Source organism: Plasmodium inui (assembly GCF_000524495.1).
Source record: "Plasmodium inui San Antonio 1 unplaced genomic scaffold supercont1.7, whole genome shotgun sequence".
NCBI lineage: Eukaryota > Apicomplexa > Aconoidasida > Haemosporida > Plasmodiidae > Plasmodium > Plasmodium inui.
In genome coordinates, this window is record NW_008481841.1 from 751,693 (window position 1) to 766,131 (window position 14,439).

Genomic DNA, 14,439 nt, shown 5'->3' on the forward strand with positions numbered 1-14,439 from the left:
ATGGAAGGATTAGCGACGGATAAAGACCTCACCACCATGAATGAAGAGACGAACGAAAACGGAAATGATCTGTTAATAGGGCTAGCAACTCTAAACGATCACGAAGGAGAAGCAACTTATGATAAGAAAGAAGATATGGCGATATCGATGCATATGAACGAGCAAGACAAATTAGACGTACCATCATTGGTCGAAATATGTAAACAACAATTGATAGTAATTTTGAAGGACATGTCAGCCGATTCGAACAGTTCGGATGAAAAAAATTCTTTTATGTATCACCTGAACAGGTTAAGAAGTGCAGTAACCGTTGTAGATTTGCACAATTATATTGCCGTGTTTGGCCCGTGTCTAAGCTTCAACAAATTGCCTTCCACCTGGAACATATCCGTATGTGATTATTTAAAGCAGCAGCTGAACATACTTCGGGCTGCGGACTCACAACAGAACTCAAGTAACTACGTTAGCTATTTCGAACTACCTAACGATTATGAAGATATTTTAAATGACAAGAAAAGGAATACAACCATCACGGGTAGTAACTCCCTACAAGGGAACCTTCTGTCGAATAACATAAATTCGCAGCTGTCCATGAAGGGGAGTAGCATACATATGAATTCTGCCAACAGTACGAGTAATGTAAGCGGGAATGTAAGTGGAAATGCCACTGGACAGATCAGTATGAATAGCGAAGGAGGCAATTTAGGATGTTTTACACTAGGTGATCATGAAGATAGCAACATTGTAGAAGATTATTATGATTGCCTCATGAGGACGAAGTTATCGGATGATTCCTCGAATTGTTTAAAATATATGATGAATTCGAAGAATGATTCATTGAGCAATACGGATCTGGAAAATGTTATATCTTATTTGAAAAAGTACGAAGTGAAGGCTAATAAAAATTATTGCAGTTTGGAGGATGAGTTGAAATATAGTAAAGATTCAGATTTTGACTACCAGGAGGACTACCTAAAGGATAAGACTCTGTACGATTCCGACTTGGATGATAATAATTTATTTGATAGCAACCTGATAAGCAGGAACATGAACGACAGCAGTAGCAGCGTGATGAATATGAATTTGGGCATTCCGAATAGCGGCACGGGAAATAACAGCAGCAACAATTTCAGTAGCAAGAATTTTAGTATGAAATATGATGCTTTGAAGAAGAATAACAGCGATGTTATGAACACATGGGCGAGAGCATGCACCGAGGGGCATCCTGAATATCTGCCTAGGATTCCTGGAGTTCGATTCAATCCCAAGAAGCAACAATGGCTAGCTGCTTGGAACGATAACACCAGAGAGATTAGGAGGTACTTCTCCGTTAAGCAGTACGGTTTTGAACAAGCCAGAATTTTAGCCGTGAAAGCTAGACAAGAAGCTGAGAAGGCAGGCGCTCGGTGCAAACCCATGTTCCATGTGCATGGAAGGAAGACAATGGAAAACGGTGCAAACGATGTTATGAAGAATAATAATGAACTGTTGATGGAGGATGGTACCATCGCGAACAACAACGCAGGAGGGAATAATAACATTAGAGGAGGTAGCAGCCTGGGTGGCAATATGGGCATGATCAGTAGTAGCGCAAACAATGCGACCCACGCAGGCACAAACGTAGCGATGACCAGTGGAGCCATGCCCGCAGGAGGAACACACGAACATATAAACAAGAAAGAATTATTGAAAAATGAAAATAACAAAGGAATTAAGCGAGGAAGGGGGAGACCTCCTAAGAGGAAACTGAGCGAAGATTCGCACCTATCACTTGACGATATGGAGCAGACGCTATGTAGAAATGGAGAAAACGCAGAATTGATGGAAGCTATTGAATCTTTCGATAAAAACTGTACGAGACCGATGAAGGGAGTATCGTACAATGATCGAAAGGGTTCTTGGCTAGCCTATTGGTCCATAGGGAAAAATTTCCAGATGAGAAGATTCCCCATAAAGAAGCTAGGTTTCGAAAAGGCAAAGGAGCTAGCCATTCAGTGTCGATTAGAAGCAGAACAAGCAGGAGCGACAACCACGGAAAATAGAACCAAAAGGATTAGAAACTTGCTAAACATAAATTCGGAAAATACGATGGATGTAATGATGGACATGAATTCACTAGACCCGGAAGATAATCTAAATGACACGAATAAAAGCCTCAATGCAAATATGATAATGTCGCAGATGCATTACTATAATGCACACGGAATAAATAGCAACAATAATATGCACCCAAATAAAATGCCACATAGTGATTGCCAAGAAAGCGAAAATGATTATTCGCCTACGAAGAGGACAAGGGCACCCAGAGGAAGAAGAATGGAGAGCCTAACTGCACGTGCTAGTGCTCTCACCCCAGTAGAAGGGGTTCGATTCGACCCATATTCCTATTCCTGGTTCGCCAAATATCTGGAAAATGAAAATTCCAAAGAACCCAAAATATCCAAATATCTTCTAAAAAAATGGGGGTTCAATAAGGCACACAGTTTGGCTGTCCATACGGTAAAGTGCGCTTACAAAGCTGTCCCATTTACAGACGAGGAGCTGATTAACATATTTAATGTAGACTCGAAAAATCTCGTAAATAATCAAAACAATCTGATGAATTTGACATTTAAGGACACATACAGGAATAATACAGGGGCCAATGGGAACGCTTATAACGCCAGCAACTACGGTGCAATGGGTGTATCGAGTGCGGCGAATAGCGCGCTTATGGGCAACATGGGGTACATGAATGGTACCATGGGCGGGAGCGTTGGCATGGACCATGTTGTGAGTGGCATGGCTATTAGCGGGGTCAGCGGCGTTGGTGGGGTTAACAGCGGCAACTTTGCGCAAAACATAGGCGCCTACAAAGAGGGCGTGAACAACACACACGGCCTAATGAACAACATAGGAAGCGGCGGGACGGAGAAAAACACAGACATGAGCAGGATGAATGATGAGGAAACGACTATCGGGAATGCAAGTGGCAACAACGTTAATATACTGACTAGCATGGATAACACGAAGAGCATGATAAACAACGTCAACGGTGCCAACAACATGAATGCTGCTAGCAAAATGGGCATAATTAACAGCTGCACGTATAACTACAATAGTGGGGGTAGTGGCATAAGCAACGGCGCAGCGGGAGCACTAGCAGAAGGAGCTAGCCCAAATAATTACCACCACGGGGGATTCTTATCCAACAGCGGAATCATTGTCGGTGCCAACTTAGGTGAGAACAATGTGAACGCCTCATCATCCATTAAGAGCAATACAACCATTGCAAATGGAGTAAATGTGTATATGAATGAACAAATGGGGTTAAATACAAACTACAGTGGAAAAAGTTTCCCATCAGGGGAAGTGTTAGTTGCGCCGGGTGCGTCCGCAGCAATGTTGGACGATGAAAATCCAAAGGTGGTAAACAAAGCACACCTAATGGACAGCAGTAAGGGCGCAGGAAATAATGCCTGTGGGAATGTCACACAGAGTAATAATGTAGATAATTACCTAATGGTTAGCGAGTGTGTTCTAAATAATAACAACAGAAAGGTGAGTGGGGCTCATGTTGTCAACAAGACGATATGTGGAGGTGGAGCAGCAGCCTTCGGCCATCACCACATGGATGACCCAGCTGTAGTGGGTGTAGGGCGACTGAACGAAATGCACATGAATGGAGAGAATGACATTAACACGAATCCAACAAATGCTCAATACGGCATTGCATCCTCCGGTTCTAACATAAACATGAATTCTGAACCGGTCATGAATAAAGGCCTGGTCAACAGCTCCAGTGGCACCGTAAATATGGGAGCGAACAACAATGATAGTAATAGCAGCATCCTGGAGGGACGTGATGTAATAGACGGCAGCAGAGGCGTGGAGCATTCCCTGGAGCAAGGGAAGTTTGTAAATATAATGAACGACTCAGGAAACATTGATAACGGTGTCAACAATGACAACGGCGCGAATAGTAGCTATGCTAATAATAGCCCTTATGGCCCAAACGCAGGTGCCAATTTTAACTCGTACGACGGTGAAAACGCGGGCACGGCCAATGTGATTGGCTCTAACGCCAATGAGCTGAACGACTCCTCCATGTATTACATGAACGTGAAGCCGGAGATAAAGACGGAGCAGTGAGGAGAAATCACCAGAGTTGTTAGGACGAGGAGGGTAAGAAGTGAAGTAGGCAAAAAAAAAAAAGGAAAGAAAAAAAAAAAACAAGCGGACCACGCGCAATGCGCTAAGTGGCGGAAGAAGCCCGAGAAGGCCCAGCCCAACGGCCATCGTAGACGAAACGAATAAAAAGTTTGGTGAGGAAGTCGGACATGGCAGTCGTACCCGGACGGAGACACAGAGTTGCACTGAGGCGTCCCTGTGTGATGTATGCGACGTCGTATATAAGGATGATTATGTGCCACTGTGTGTGGCCCTCCGTGAGTTGCTAGCGAAGCAGAACGAACTTTTTTTTTTATTGCATTGTAGCCTTTTATTGGCCATACGTATTGGCCATGTATTGACTATGTATTGACCTGACCCTCCATCGTGCCATTTAATTTTTTTTTTACCGTGTTAGAAGACACCTCGTTATTGCTACATAACCGTGTTTGCAATTCGTTGATATATGTATGTGTATATATGTATATATATTCTTTTTTTTATTTCCCTCTACTCTTTTCTTCCCATTCGTTCCCAGTTATTCGATTCCCACCATTCGTTTCTCATCATTCGTCCCTCACCATTCGATATTACTCCCCCTCACCAGATTACCATCTTGTTTTTTAAATAATTTAATCAAGTATGAATTCATATGTTTTTATAAATCCCCCCTTTTTTTTTATTTCCCCTTATGGATTCGCAAAGGCGCGTGTTTGCTGTGTTGCATGAGTGTGCATAATGTGTCTATATACAAACACGCACACATACGAAGGCACCTACATACAGACAAACGAGCAAACAAACAAACAAAGAGACACATGTACGTGTTAAAATGTTACCTCCGTTGCATATATGTTCGTGTCATAACCCGTACATTGCACACGCGTTGCCCCTTCGCACTTTACACTTTGTGAATCACAACATACCGTATTTACTATTCTTTTATCTTTTTTTTATCTTCTTTTTTTCCTTTTTTTTTAAATGTAAACCTATCCATTGTATATGTAGATCCGCGTATGTGCACATATACGGGCATGCACATGTGTGTATTTTATCTGCATATATATTGGGGCGCTCATATGTACGGAGTTGCATATGTGCCCATTATTATATGTTGCCCACTGCATGTGATTTTTATGTTATAAAAACACATTTCGCATGAATAAGATGAAAATAAAATTTTCTTCTTTTTTATATCAAATTGAAAGAAAGTTGGTAGAATAGGATTTTTTCTTTTTTTTTTTCTTTGGACAGCCCAGTGGATGGGAAGTTTAACATGTCCTAATTGGCGATTCGTTTTCGCGTGGAACCTGGCTTGGATCAGCATGGGTTAAGAAAAGTGGGGAGAATGAGTTCAATCGCTTGGTGTAAAATTTAGATAGACACATAAACATATAGGTGTATATATGTCTACATATGCATATATGTATTTCCGCCAGGCGAAAGCTCTGTTCCCCCCCGATTTATACACATCATGCGTTATAGAGCTCATCAAGTGAAGTGGCCAAATAGGCGGTCATGCTCAAGCCACTCTCTGTGTTGTGGCGTTTTATCCCCCTTTTTTATCTTCCCCTTTTGACAAAATTAGCAATGTTGGTAATTTTCTCGCGTAACTTTGGCGTGATTTCCGGCTTGGCTCTCTGATGAATCTCCAGATGCTTCAATATTTGACCCGCCCGATACCAGTTAATGTCACTATTTTGTCGCAAACTCATAAATAAGTTTTTCTTCCCATCCAGAAGCATGCCTCGGGTCTCTTTTAATTTTCTGTTCGCCTCAAGTGATAACCTTTCCTGCTTCTTGGCATCCTTGTAATTTTGGCTTTGTTTAACTCCGTAAGGTATTTTGTCCTTTATCTTTTTTAGTAAATTGACCCGGCACCGCACGATCATTTTTTTTTTAATCTTCCTCTTCTTCTTATGTGTGTGTGCGAAGGGCTAGAGTCTATAAAGATATTCCCCAGTGAGTGATGGACGTCTTCGTAGTTATATGTGCAGACACGTTGTTGCGCTTCTCTTCGCGCGCCCCCCTACACACACGTTAAAGCAGATCAGCCACAACGCTGTGTCGGAGCTGCAACTACGGACCATTCGTGGGCTTCTCTTTAGAAAATTTATCGCCTCGTATATCTGTTTATGCATTTGGAGGAAGCTGTTGGGGGCAGGCAAATGGAAGAGAAGTGATCGCGAATCAACCCGTTAACCAAATGGAAAACTCACAAAACGAAAGAAAAAATTTTATCAACTTTGGGAGAACACTTGATGGGATCGCTACGGAGGGGTCACTCGTTGGATGGCATGTTTTTCTCTGCCTCATTATCCTCCTATGCTCAGTGCACCACCAGTTTCGGTAGTCCCTTCGATTTTATCGGACAGGGGAAGATTGCCAGAATGTACTTTTTTGAAGCGACTGTGTGCATAAAGAGGAAGGAAAGAACAAATGACAACAATGTCACATATGTCCACATTAAATCGGCTCGAACGGGAATGCTTAGGTAAAATTCGTATTAGAAATTCGTTTCATCCACCCGCATGGCGAACCTGCACACATGGGCCGCGGCAAAGACATCTATACGTGCATATGATACAGCTAAAAGGGGACTTTCCAAGTTTGGAGGATGCATACATATGCAACGTACTCACAATATATATTTGTTTGTATCTATATGCGAACAGGCTATACCATCCCGGGAGGTATGCTAAACGCTACTGCTGCCAGAAGGAAGTCGGGGCGAAGGCCCTTCTGTTCCCCTATACTTGGCTCTTGCCCCTTTGAAAGTGTCCCTTTCTCGCTTAATTCATCGTCAGACTTTAAAATGTATGAAAAAAAATCATTATCCCGAATTAGAATGTCGTCATTATAGTCATAACATGGCAAGTCGCTCTCATCATAGAGTTCACTTCTACGGCTGGCATTTCCCGTTCTGTCATTTTCTTCCTTACTAAGAAATTTACTGAAATTTTTCTTGCTCATATATTTTGGAATTTTTTTTTTTTTTTTTCTTTTATCCTTCAAAACCATTTTGCTCAATTGTTAGAAGTGGTTCCAATGACTAACAAAACGATTTCGTCTTCGGGATGACCAAAATGGTTTTAATAACAACGTAGGGGAAAAAAACATAAATATATATATTTTTTCTTTTTTTTTTTTTTGCCCCCCTGCGGTGTATTCGTTGCATAAAAATGGTATTCTGTGCAAGGTGGTAGGGGAAGTGTTACGAAAAGGAACCTCGCGGGATGCTTCCCTTTGCAATTGTAACACCAGCCGTGCGAGAGCACCTCTACTGGCCCTTCACATGTGTAAAAGTAAATTCGCCTCAAAATGCCAAAAAGGAATAGCCTCCCGTCCGCTGTGGAAATTCCAGTTTGTGAAAATATTTCCCAAATTGTTAACAGATCTTATTTAGAATTTTTTCGAGTCCCTCTTCTTTTTCCTTTTTTTTCAGTCCAAGCTGAGCAGTCGTGTAAGAAGCAAAAATAAATGCGTCATTCTGTACATGTCTGTTTCCCCATTGTAGGCCCCATTGGGGGGAATCGCAGACGGGGAATGGTGCCATGGCGATGTCGGCATCATTAAGCCATTTCTTCTAATTTAACCGTTTAATCGAAAAAAAATAAAAAGATAAGTTAAGCTTAACATGGGCGAGTTGCGCGTGTGACCACTTCTTCGTTCGGTGCTTTGTGGTGAAAAAAATGATGGGTGGCGCTTTTTCGCACAGGTTAATGAAGCGAAGGAGGGAGTATCCCTTAACAGGGGCTGGACAAAATGGGAAAAAGAACAACACAAAAAAAAAAAAAAAAAAAAAAGGACACGCACGGGAGAAAAGTAGCGACAGTGTCATCATGTGGGTTTCTCCCGTTCGACTAAATGGCAGAATATTCAGATGGATCCCTTCCCTATGATCCCAAAAAGTTATGCAAACGTGTTGCCCCAGACGGGGGGGATATATCACATGCTCGTTAAAGAGGTGTACATGGGGGCTGACTCGTAGAGGGCTCTTAATATGCAGAAGGGAGTGAACACACAAATAAATACACACATGTAAAGCATTGCCCGCTACTCATCCGAGTAATCCGAATAACCAAGCAGCAGTGAATTGTTCTGAGGGGTGGAAGCCTTTTTGACGTCGGCATGGCCCCCCTTCAGAGAAGCGATGGCACTTTTTTTCTTCGTCTTTATAATGGCCTTCACACTGCTCTTCACTGGAGTGATTTCTTTTTTTTTAATCACATTTTTTTTTATCTCACGTAAGTTAACATGATTACTTTCTTCCTTCCACAAATCCTCTTCACCTTCTTTTTCCTTTAATTCTTTTTTCTTTGCATAACTTTTTATAGCTTCTTTGAATTCAAATTCCAGTTCTTTCTGTCTCTCCATGATTTTCTCGGCACTATAATTATCATGCTTCGCATAATTTTCGTAATATTCTGCATATTCTTCTGTCATGTTTGGCATGTCATAAATATTGGTGATTCCTTCTTCATCTTCTTTCTCGAGTCCACCTCCATCACTGTTGCTGTTTTTTTTCAGTTCCAGTCGTTCCGATAGGCTTAAGAATTGATTGTCCCTTTTAAACTCTGGTAGCTCCTTTAGTCTGTTATTTTCGTCAATCTCTTTTGCGCTCCTGGCGTCCTTCTCATGCTCTTTTATTCCATCATTGGTGTACTCCTGTTCATAAATGTGTGTTTTTATGAAGTTCATTTTGGGGGGGATGTCCGCGTTTACGTGTGTGTGTACAGGGGGGGCGTCATTCATCGGAAGCGGGCGTTATTCATCGGAGCGGCTTCGAATGATTCCCAAATTGAGGAGAGCCCCTCTTTTTACTCCCCACATAGGTGGAAACCCACGCGCGCCGTTCCCCGCCTTGTGTTCCTCCAGTTGTTGAGTCACCATTTGGGGTTTCTCCCCCTGAGGTCAAGCCGCCAACTCCTCAGTTGCGCCACAGCCCTATCGCGCTAGTAACAATATTTCGTGTAGAAGGGCAAGGCGAATGTTTAAGAGGCTCTAATTCAGTTTGACGTGGACCCCTTCACTTTATTGTTCTTCCTAAAAATTGGTAAAACGCTATCTCATCTGAATAATATTTTTTTTTTTAAAATGATGACACCGCATGGTATCATTTTTTTTTTTTCCCACAGATTATGCACACTCAAAACGAAAAAAATATTATGTGAAAGAGAAGTGACAGATTGACGGATTGTCGGATTGGTGGGAGAATGAAATGGAGATGCAGTGGGCTCATGTTACTTTCTACAACCCGCCGTGTAAACAAAAGTTAGCTAACTATGCATGAATTACAAATTTACACTTGGCGCTTTGGAGACTCCCTTTTGGGGGGGCGAGTTCCATTCTTCTCGCTAGCAACGTTTTACCAAAATGGCAAGAACAAATTTCAGGTGAAGGCAGAAGATGAGACGAACTGCCTTCACACGGAATAGCATCCTTTGGACATTCGAATGATTTTTTTTTCTTCTTTTTTTTTCATTTCTGTGGGGTTGTACTGCCGCGAAATGATAAACTATTCCACACCTGGTATAATCTGCCATTTGCATTTTTTTCTTTAAGATAGTTTGCGGTGATTTCGTCGGCCAGGGTGCACGGGGGGAAAAACCACCACACAGACGCCCACGTTGGTTCCCCCGTGAAGAGCGATATGAACCTGTTGAGAGGTTCTTCATGCGGCCATACTGATGGGAAGAAAATTCATTCTATGTGTTCTCCTTCGTTTTAATTTTTTTCTTTTTTTTTTGCAACCTGTAATTGGAAATTGGGTGAGCTAGTCAATGACTTTACGGGGTAGGCGCTCCCATTTGTAAAAAAAAAAAAAAATTTAAAATGTCCACTTCATGCAGCATGCGGTTGTGACGTTGCTTCGGGGAGAATATCCACCGAGGTGTGTTCTGACCGCCCTAAAGGATCAATTCACGGCGGCAACACGGACAAGTGAGATTAAACCTAAACCAGCTTTTGACGCACTTCCAGTGGTAGGTATGCAGACAAGCCAACTTGATGCACTTGTCGTAGTTCTCAAAATATTCGAAGCAGACGGCACACTGTTCATATGCAAAGTTGTGACTTTTATTCTTTCCATCTATCGGTTCGTCCATATCTACGTCTAGCAGCATCTTCCCTCCCTGACTATCCCCCCGTGTGTTGTCCCTATATACATACTTATACTTATCCAGATGGCTTAGAATGCGCTGCTCGTTGAGGGCAGTCTCCTGCAAATTCGCGTTAGTTGATGGGAACAGCCGTAACAAAGAATCTGCATCTAACTGTTGCAGTATGTTCAGAACGGCATATGGCTTGTATTCCACTGGTAAGCACTGGATATAATTTATGGATTCATTCGAAATGACGTCGAAGAAAGTTGGCTTGATTGCCCCATCGGTGTATATAAATGTGTTGGGGGTAATTCTTCCTCTTCCAGATTTTATGTTCATTGGGTCGATTCCCATAATTTTAAATTGCACTCCTTTGTAAAAAAAGGTGTCGTGCATGGAAAACAAACTTAAGTAGTGCCTCTCTATGTAGGGCTTGATGTAGTCTGTGAAGATGTCATAGTTGTATGTGGTCGGTAATGTGTCGTACAGGGGCACTATGTGCACGTTCCTAAAGGGGTCATACGTGTCTGCATTCAAGAAAATCTCCTGCGGGAGGAAAAGGGAAGCATCGATAAAAGCAATTTTTTGGGGGAGCATGCAAGAGACATGATGGAATGCCAAGATAGCACTGTGAAGAAAAGCATGCATCATCATCCGTGGGGGAATCCCAAACGGTACATATACGTTTGCACACACATCACCGACGTGCCCATCTCCACTCCTTACCGTAGAGTTATCCACGAAGCCCACGTTCACGTCAGCATCTATCTTTACAACGAGGAAGGAGAAATTATTTATAATGAGTAGCTTCCCAGAGTAGAATAGCTTAGTCCTGTTTTTCTTGAAATAAGGGTGCAGACAGGTAAGAAGGATTTTTTCCAGGACGAAACTTCTTCTCTTGATGGTGGTAGGATGGGGTGTGACAGTGTCCCTGATGCTTCCTCCGAAGGTGCTATTTCTCTTCCCCTTTTCTGCAGTGCAATTACTCCAAAAGTGCTCAAAGGGAAAGGGAATGAGGGACATGGCTTCATTAAAAAATTGATTGCCTTTTTTAAGTAGATATTTTTTTAAAGAAAAAAATTTTTTTTTCAATTTTTTCTCATATTTTTTATAGTATTTATCTCGTATTATTATGAGATGAATTTTTTTTAAATTATCGACGTATTTTCCATCCGTGTAAATTAGGGTGTCCCGAGTGAGGATTCCCTTGGAAGGTATGCAATTCACAACAGCGTAGTAGTCTGTGCTTTCTTTAAAATGGGAAGTTTCGTCTGTTAATTTATCTTTAGTGCATTTTTCATGTAAGCAAATCTGGTCATTATTGGGTGTTTTATTAATGTCCTCTTCCGTGCAATTTTCACTGGAATTTTTTCTTTCTGTGTGACTGTCCGATTCCTTCCTATCCGCAACTTCCCAGGAGTCTTCATTTGGGCAAGGTCCCTCTTTGGCGCCACTTAATCTTTCGAGTAGATCTGTGTTTTTTGTGTGGTTTTCATTTTTAGTCCGGCCCCCCTTGTCATTTGTTAGTCCTTCCTTTTGGGTTTCCCAGACGTCTTCCTTTAGATTTTCCCGTGTATTTTTCCCCCCGGGTACCCTTTCCTTTTCTCCATTTGCGCCAATTATGAACCCCTCATACAGGACGCATTTGTCATTTATCAACAGCTGCAGTTTTCTATAAAGCGAATCTGCATTTTCGACTCTTCTTTTTATGGGAAGTATGTGCACTTTTTCTAGTATGCGTTTTTTTTCTACGATATTTAATTTTTTTTTCGAATTGACATTACTTAGGAAATGCATATGTTTGCTTTCTCCCTTTCTGCAACTTTCCATTGTTTAATTTTCATTTCTTCCTTTTGAATGTTCTCCACGGAATTTGACTCACTCTGTGTAGTAGACCGCTTAGTAGATTGAAGCTAAATCTCGAAATATGTTGAGCGCGACAATTTTTAAGAGGGTCGCCTTTTACGAGTATTCCCAGGTCGGCGTGTACGTAAATATGGGTGCATGTAAGAGCGCACAGGTGGACGTTCTTCGAGTGCGCTTGTGAGCAAAGTTGGTCACTTGCGTATCACCATTTCGACAAATATTTGGAAAGAAAAAATTCAGTTTTTCTAAACTGGAGAGTGACACTTTTTTTTCTTTTGCTTTTTCCAAAAAATTCGCCTTCTATTTTGCTCTGTTTTGCTTTTCTTTATTTGCCTTTCTATGTAGACAAAATTTAGGATGCTTTTTCCGGGGGAGTCTTCGCTTGCTGCGCGCGTAGAAGTACAACTGCAGATTCTTCCAAGAGTCACGCCACTGGCATCATCAATGTTGTTCCAGAATCTAGGTCGCCACCTATTTTACCGTTAACATGGAAAAAGAAGGAAATAAAATACGAACGCGAACGACACGAGGGGGATACTTGGGTCCAAACGGAGCACTAAGGGCATTTACTCTATTTTATACATTATAATTTTTCATTTTGTGGAAGTTATTTTCGCCCTTGTATGAGCGTCCTCTTTACATGCTGCTCTGTATTTTCCCCTTTTTTTTTTAATCGCCCACTGCTGCCATGTAGACAAGTTCAGTATGCGAATTGAAAAACGTCGTGGCGTTCTGCGGCGCGTAAAAATAATGTGAAGAAATAAAAATGAAATGTTGTAGCATAAGATATAATGGACCGACTCAAATTGACGAAATGGGAAAAGTGAAAAAAAAAAAGAACGCTAAATGGATGTAGAAATTTATATTTTATTTTAAAAACTGCGTGGGAGGAACGTAGTCGTGGATATAAAGAGGGATTTTATAGTTTTCCTTTATTTGGCCCCATTTTTCCACGCTCTTCACCGTTTACCTTAGTTAAACGGCCACAAAGTCTAAAACAAAAGCAGTGAATAAAACTAAAAACTGATACACTTAAAAATACTAAAAATGTACGCACCAAATGTATGTTCATAATAATTTAGAAAAAAAAAAATAAATAAATAATCTCACACAGAAGGAAAAAATACTCAAAATTAGACAAAAAACAAAACAACGTTTTGGAAAAAATTTCTGTGGAGTCTACCGACAGTTGAAAATATTTGTGTGTAAAATTTTCATATCGTTTTGACCAATTTGTTTGCTAATTTTGTAGATTTTTTTTTTCACCTTCATTTTTACTTTTACTTTAATTTTCCTTTTTCTTTTCCTTTTTTTTCTTTTCGTCATTCTCAGAATTTTCCTTTCTATGCGTACTTAAAAACATTTTTAAAAATTCCTCTTTCGCATGAAATAAGAAACTCCGCGGTGAAAAAAGAAAAGAAAAATTCAGAAAGTGAAATGTGTAGTTCTGTTTTACAAATAACGGCGTTTACAACTACACGCACCGGTTGCCTACAACATTTATGTTGCACAAAAAGAAAGAAAAAAAAAAAGCGAAAAATGCATAATAAATGTGTACACTAAAAAATCGGAAATTCCTTCTTACATTTTCAATAATTTTACTTTACGTTTGACACACATTTTTTAATTTTCCTTTTAGACGATTATAACAGCAAAAGTCGCTTTTGCAGCAACCGCGTGTAAAATGACGCCGTGCGATCTCCCATTTTGGGGAACAGTTCTTCTACATGTAGGAAAAAATATGCAAATGCACTAGAAAAGAGAATATACCTAGATAGGAACGAAGTAGCATTCATGGGGAGAATTTTAAAAAATTGTCTAAAGTGGCCGAAACGATTTTCTTCTATGCCATTTGGGTGAAGGCATGATTTTTCAGGCCATTCCCAATTTGTTCATTTTTCGCTGGTATTCTTCCCTCTGTTCAACTTCACAACTGCGTAGATTTTTTCTTCACCACGGCTAACATGCACACATATGACGTGGCATAAAATAAAGAAATAACACTATACCTATACGCCTGTAGAAGAGTTGGGATATACATATGTATATCCGTAAGTGCAGCGCGCCATACGTGCGTACATGCACACACACTCTCAAGTGACTATGTGGAATACTTTATTCATTGTCTCCCACATAATGTCCAAGATTATGCGTTTCTTTTCATCTCTGGAGAACTATTTTCTACACTTAGAATATAATAATTGGCATGGCAGAGATAAACAAGAACGCTTCGTGCGAAAAACACGCACATGTGTGTGTGTGCAACACGGTACTTAACTGATGTATACTTTTTGGTATTTTTGCCTGAACAGTTCATGTA

General features: G+C 40.8%; 5 protein-coding genes across 5 annotated transcripts; 1 reads left to right on the forward strand and 4 right to left on the reverse strand.

The window, feature by feature from the left end:
* C922_02199 (hypothetical protein) lies at positions 1–4,131 on the forward strand (the record flags this gene model as incomplete). Its single annotated transcript, XM_008817798.1, has 1 exon — positions 1–4,131. One exon carries the CDS (start codon positions 1–3, stop codon positions 4,129–4,131), a length of 4,131 nt encoding a protein of 1,376 aa, XP_008816020.1.
* Positions 4,132–5,711: 1,580 nt separating this feature from the next.
* On the reverse strand, positions 5,712–6,041 carry C922_02200 (hypothetical protein; the record flags this gene model as incomplete). The annotated part of the gene is made up of 1 exon (XM_008817799.1): positions 5,712–6,041. The coding sequence occupies one exon, from the start codon at positions 6,039–6,041 to the stop codon at positions 5,712–5,714; it is 330 nt and encodes a 109-aa protein (XP_008816021.1).
* Positions 6,042–6,825: 784 nt separating this feature from the next.
* C922_02201 (hypothetical protein) lies at positions 6,826–7,170 on the reverse strand (the record flags this gene model as incomplete). Its single annotated transcript, XM_008817800.1, has 1 exon — positions 6,826–7,170. The coding sequence occupies one exon, from the start codon at positions 7,168–7,170 to the stop codon at positions 6,826–6,828; it is 345 nt and encodes a 114-aa protein (XP_008816022.1).
* Positions 7,171–8,205: 1,035 nt separating this feature from the next.
* On the reverse strand, positions 8,206–8,850 carry C922_02202 (hypothetical protein; the record flags this gene model as incomplete). The annotated part of the gene is made up of 1 exon (XM_008817801.1): positions 8,206–8,850. The coding sequence occupies one exon, from the start codon at positions 8,848–8,850 to the stop codon at positions 8,206–8,208; it is 645 nt and encodes a 214-aa protein (XP_008816023.1).
* A 1,208-nt stretch (positions 8,851–10,058) lies between these two features.
* On the reverse strand, positions 10,059–12,083 carry C922_02203 (hypothetical protein; the record flags this gene model as incomplete). Its single annotated transcript, XM_008817802.1, has 2 exons — positions 10,059–10,799; positions 10,980–12,083. 2 exons carry the CDS (start codon positions 12,081–12,083, stop codon positions 10,059–10,061), a joined length of 1,845 nt encoding a protein of 614 aa, XP_008816024.1.
* Positions 12,084–14,439: the final 2,356 nt, after the last annotated feature.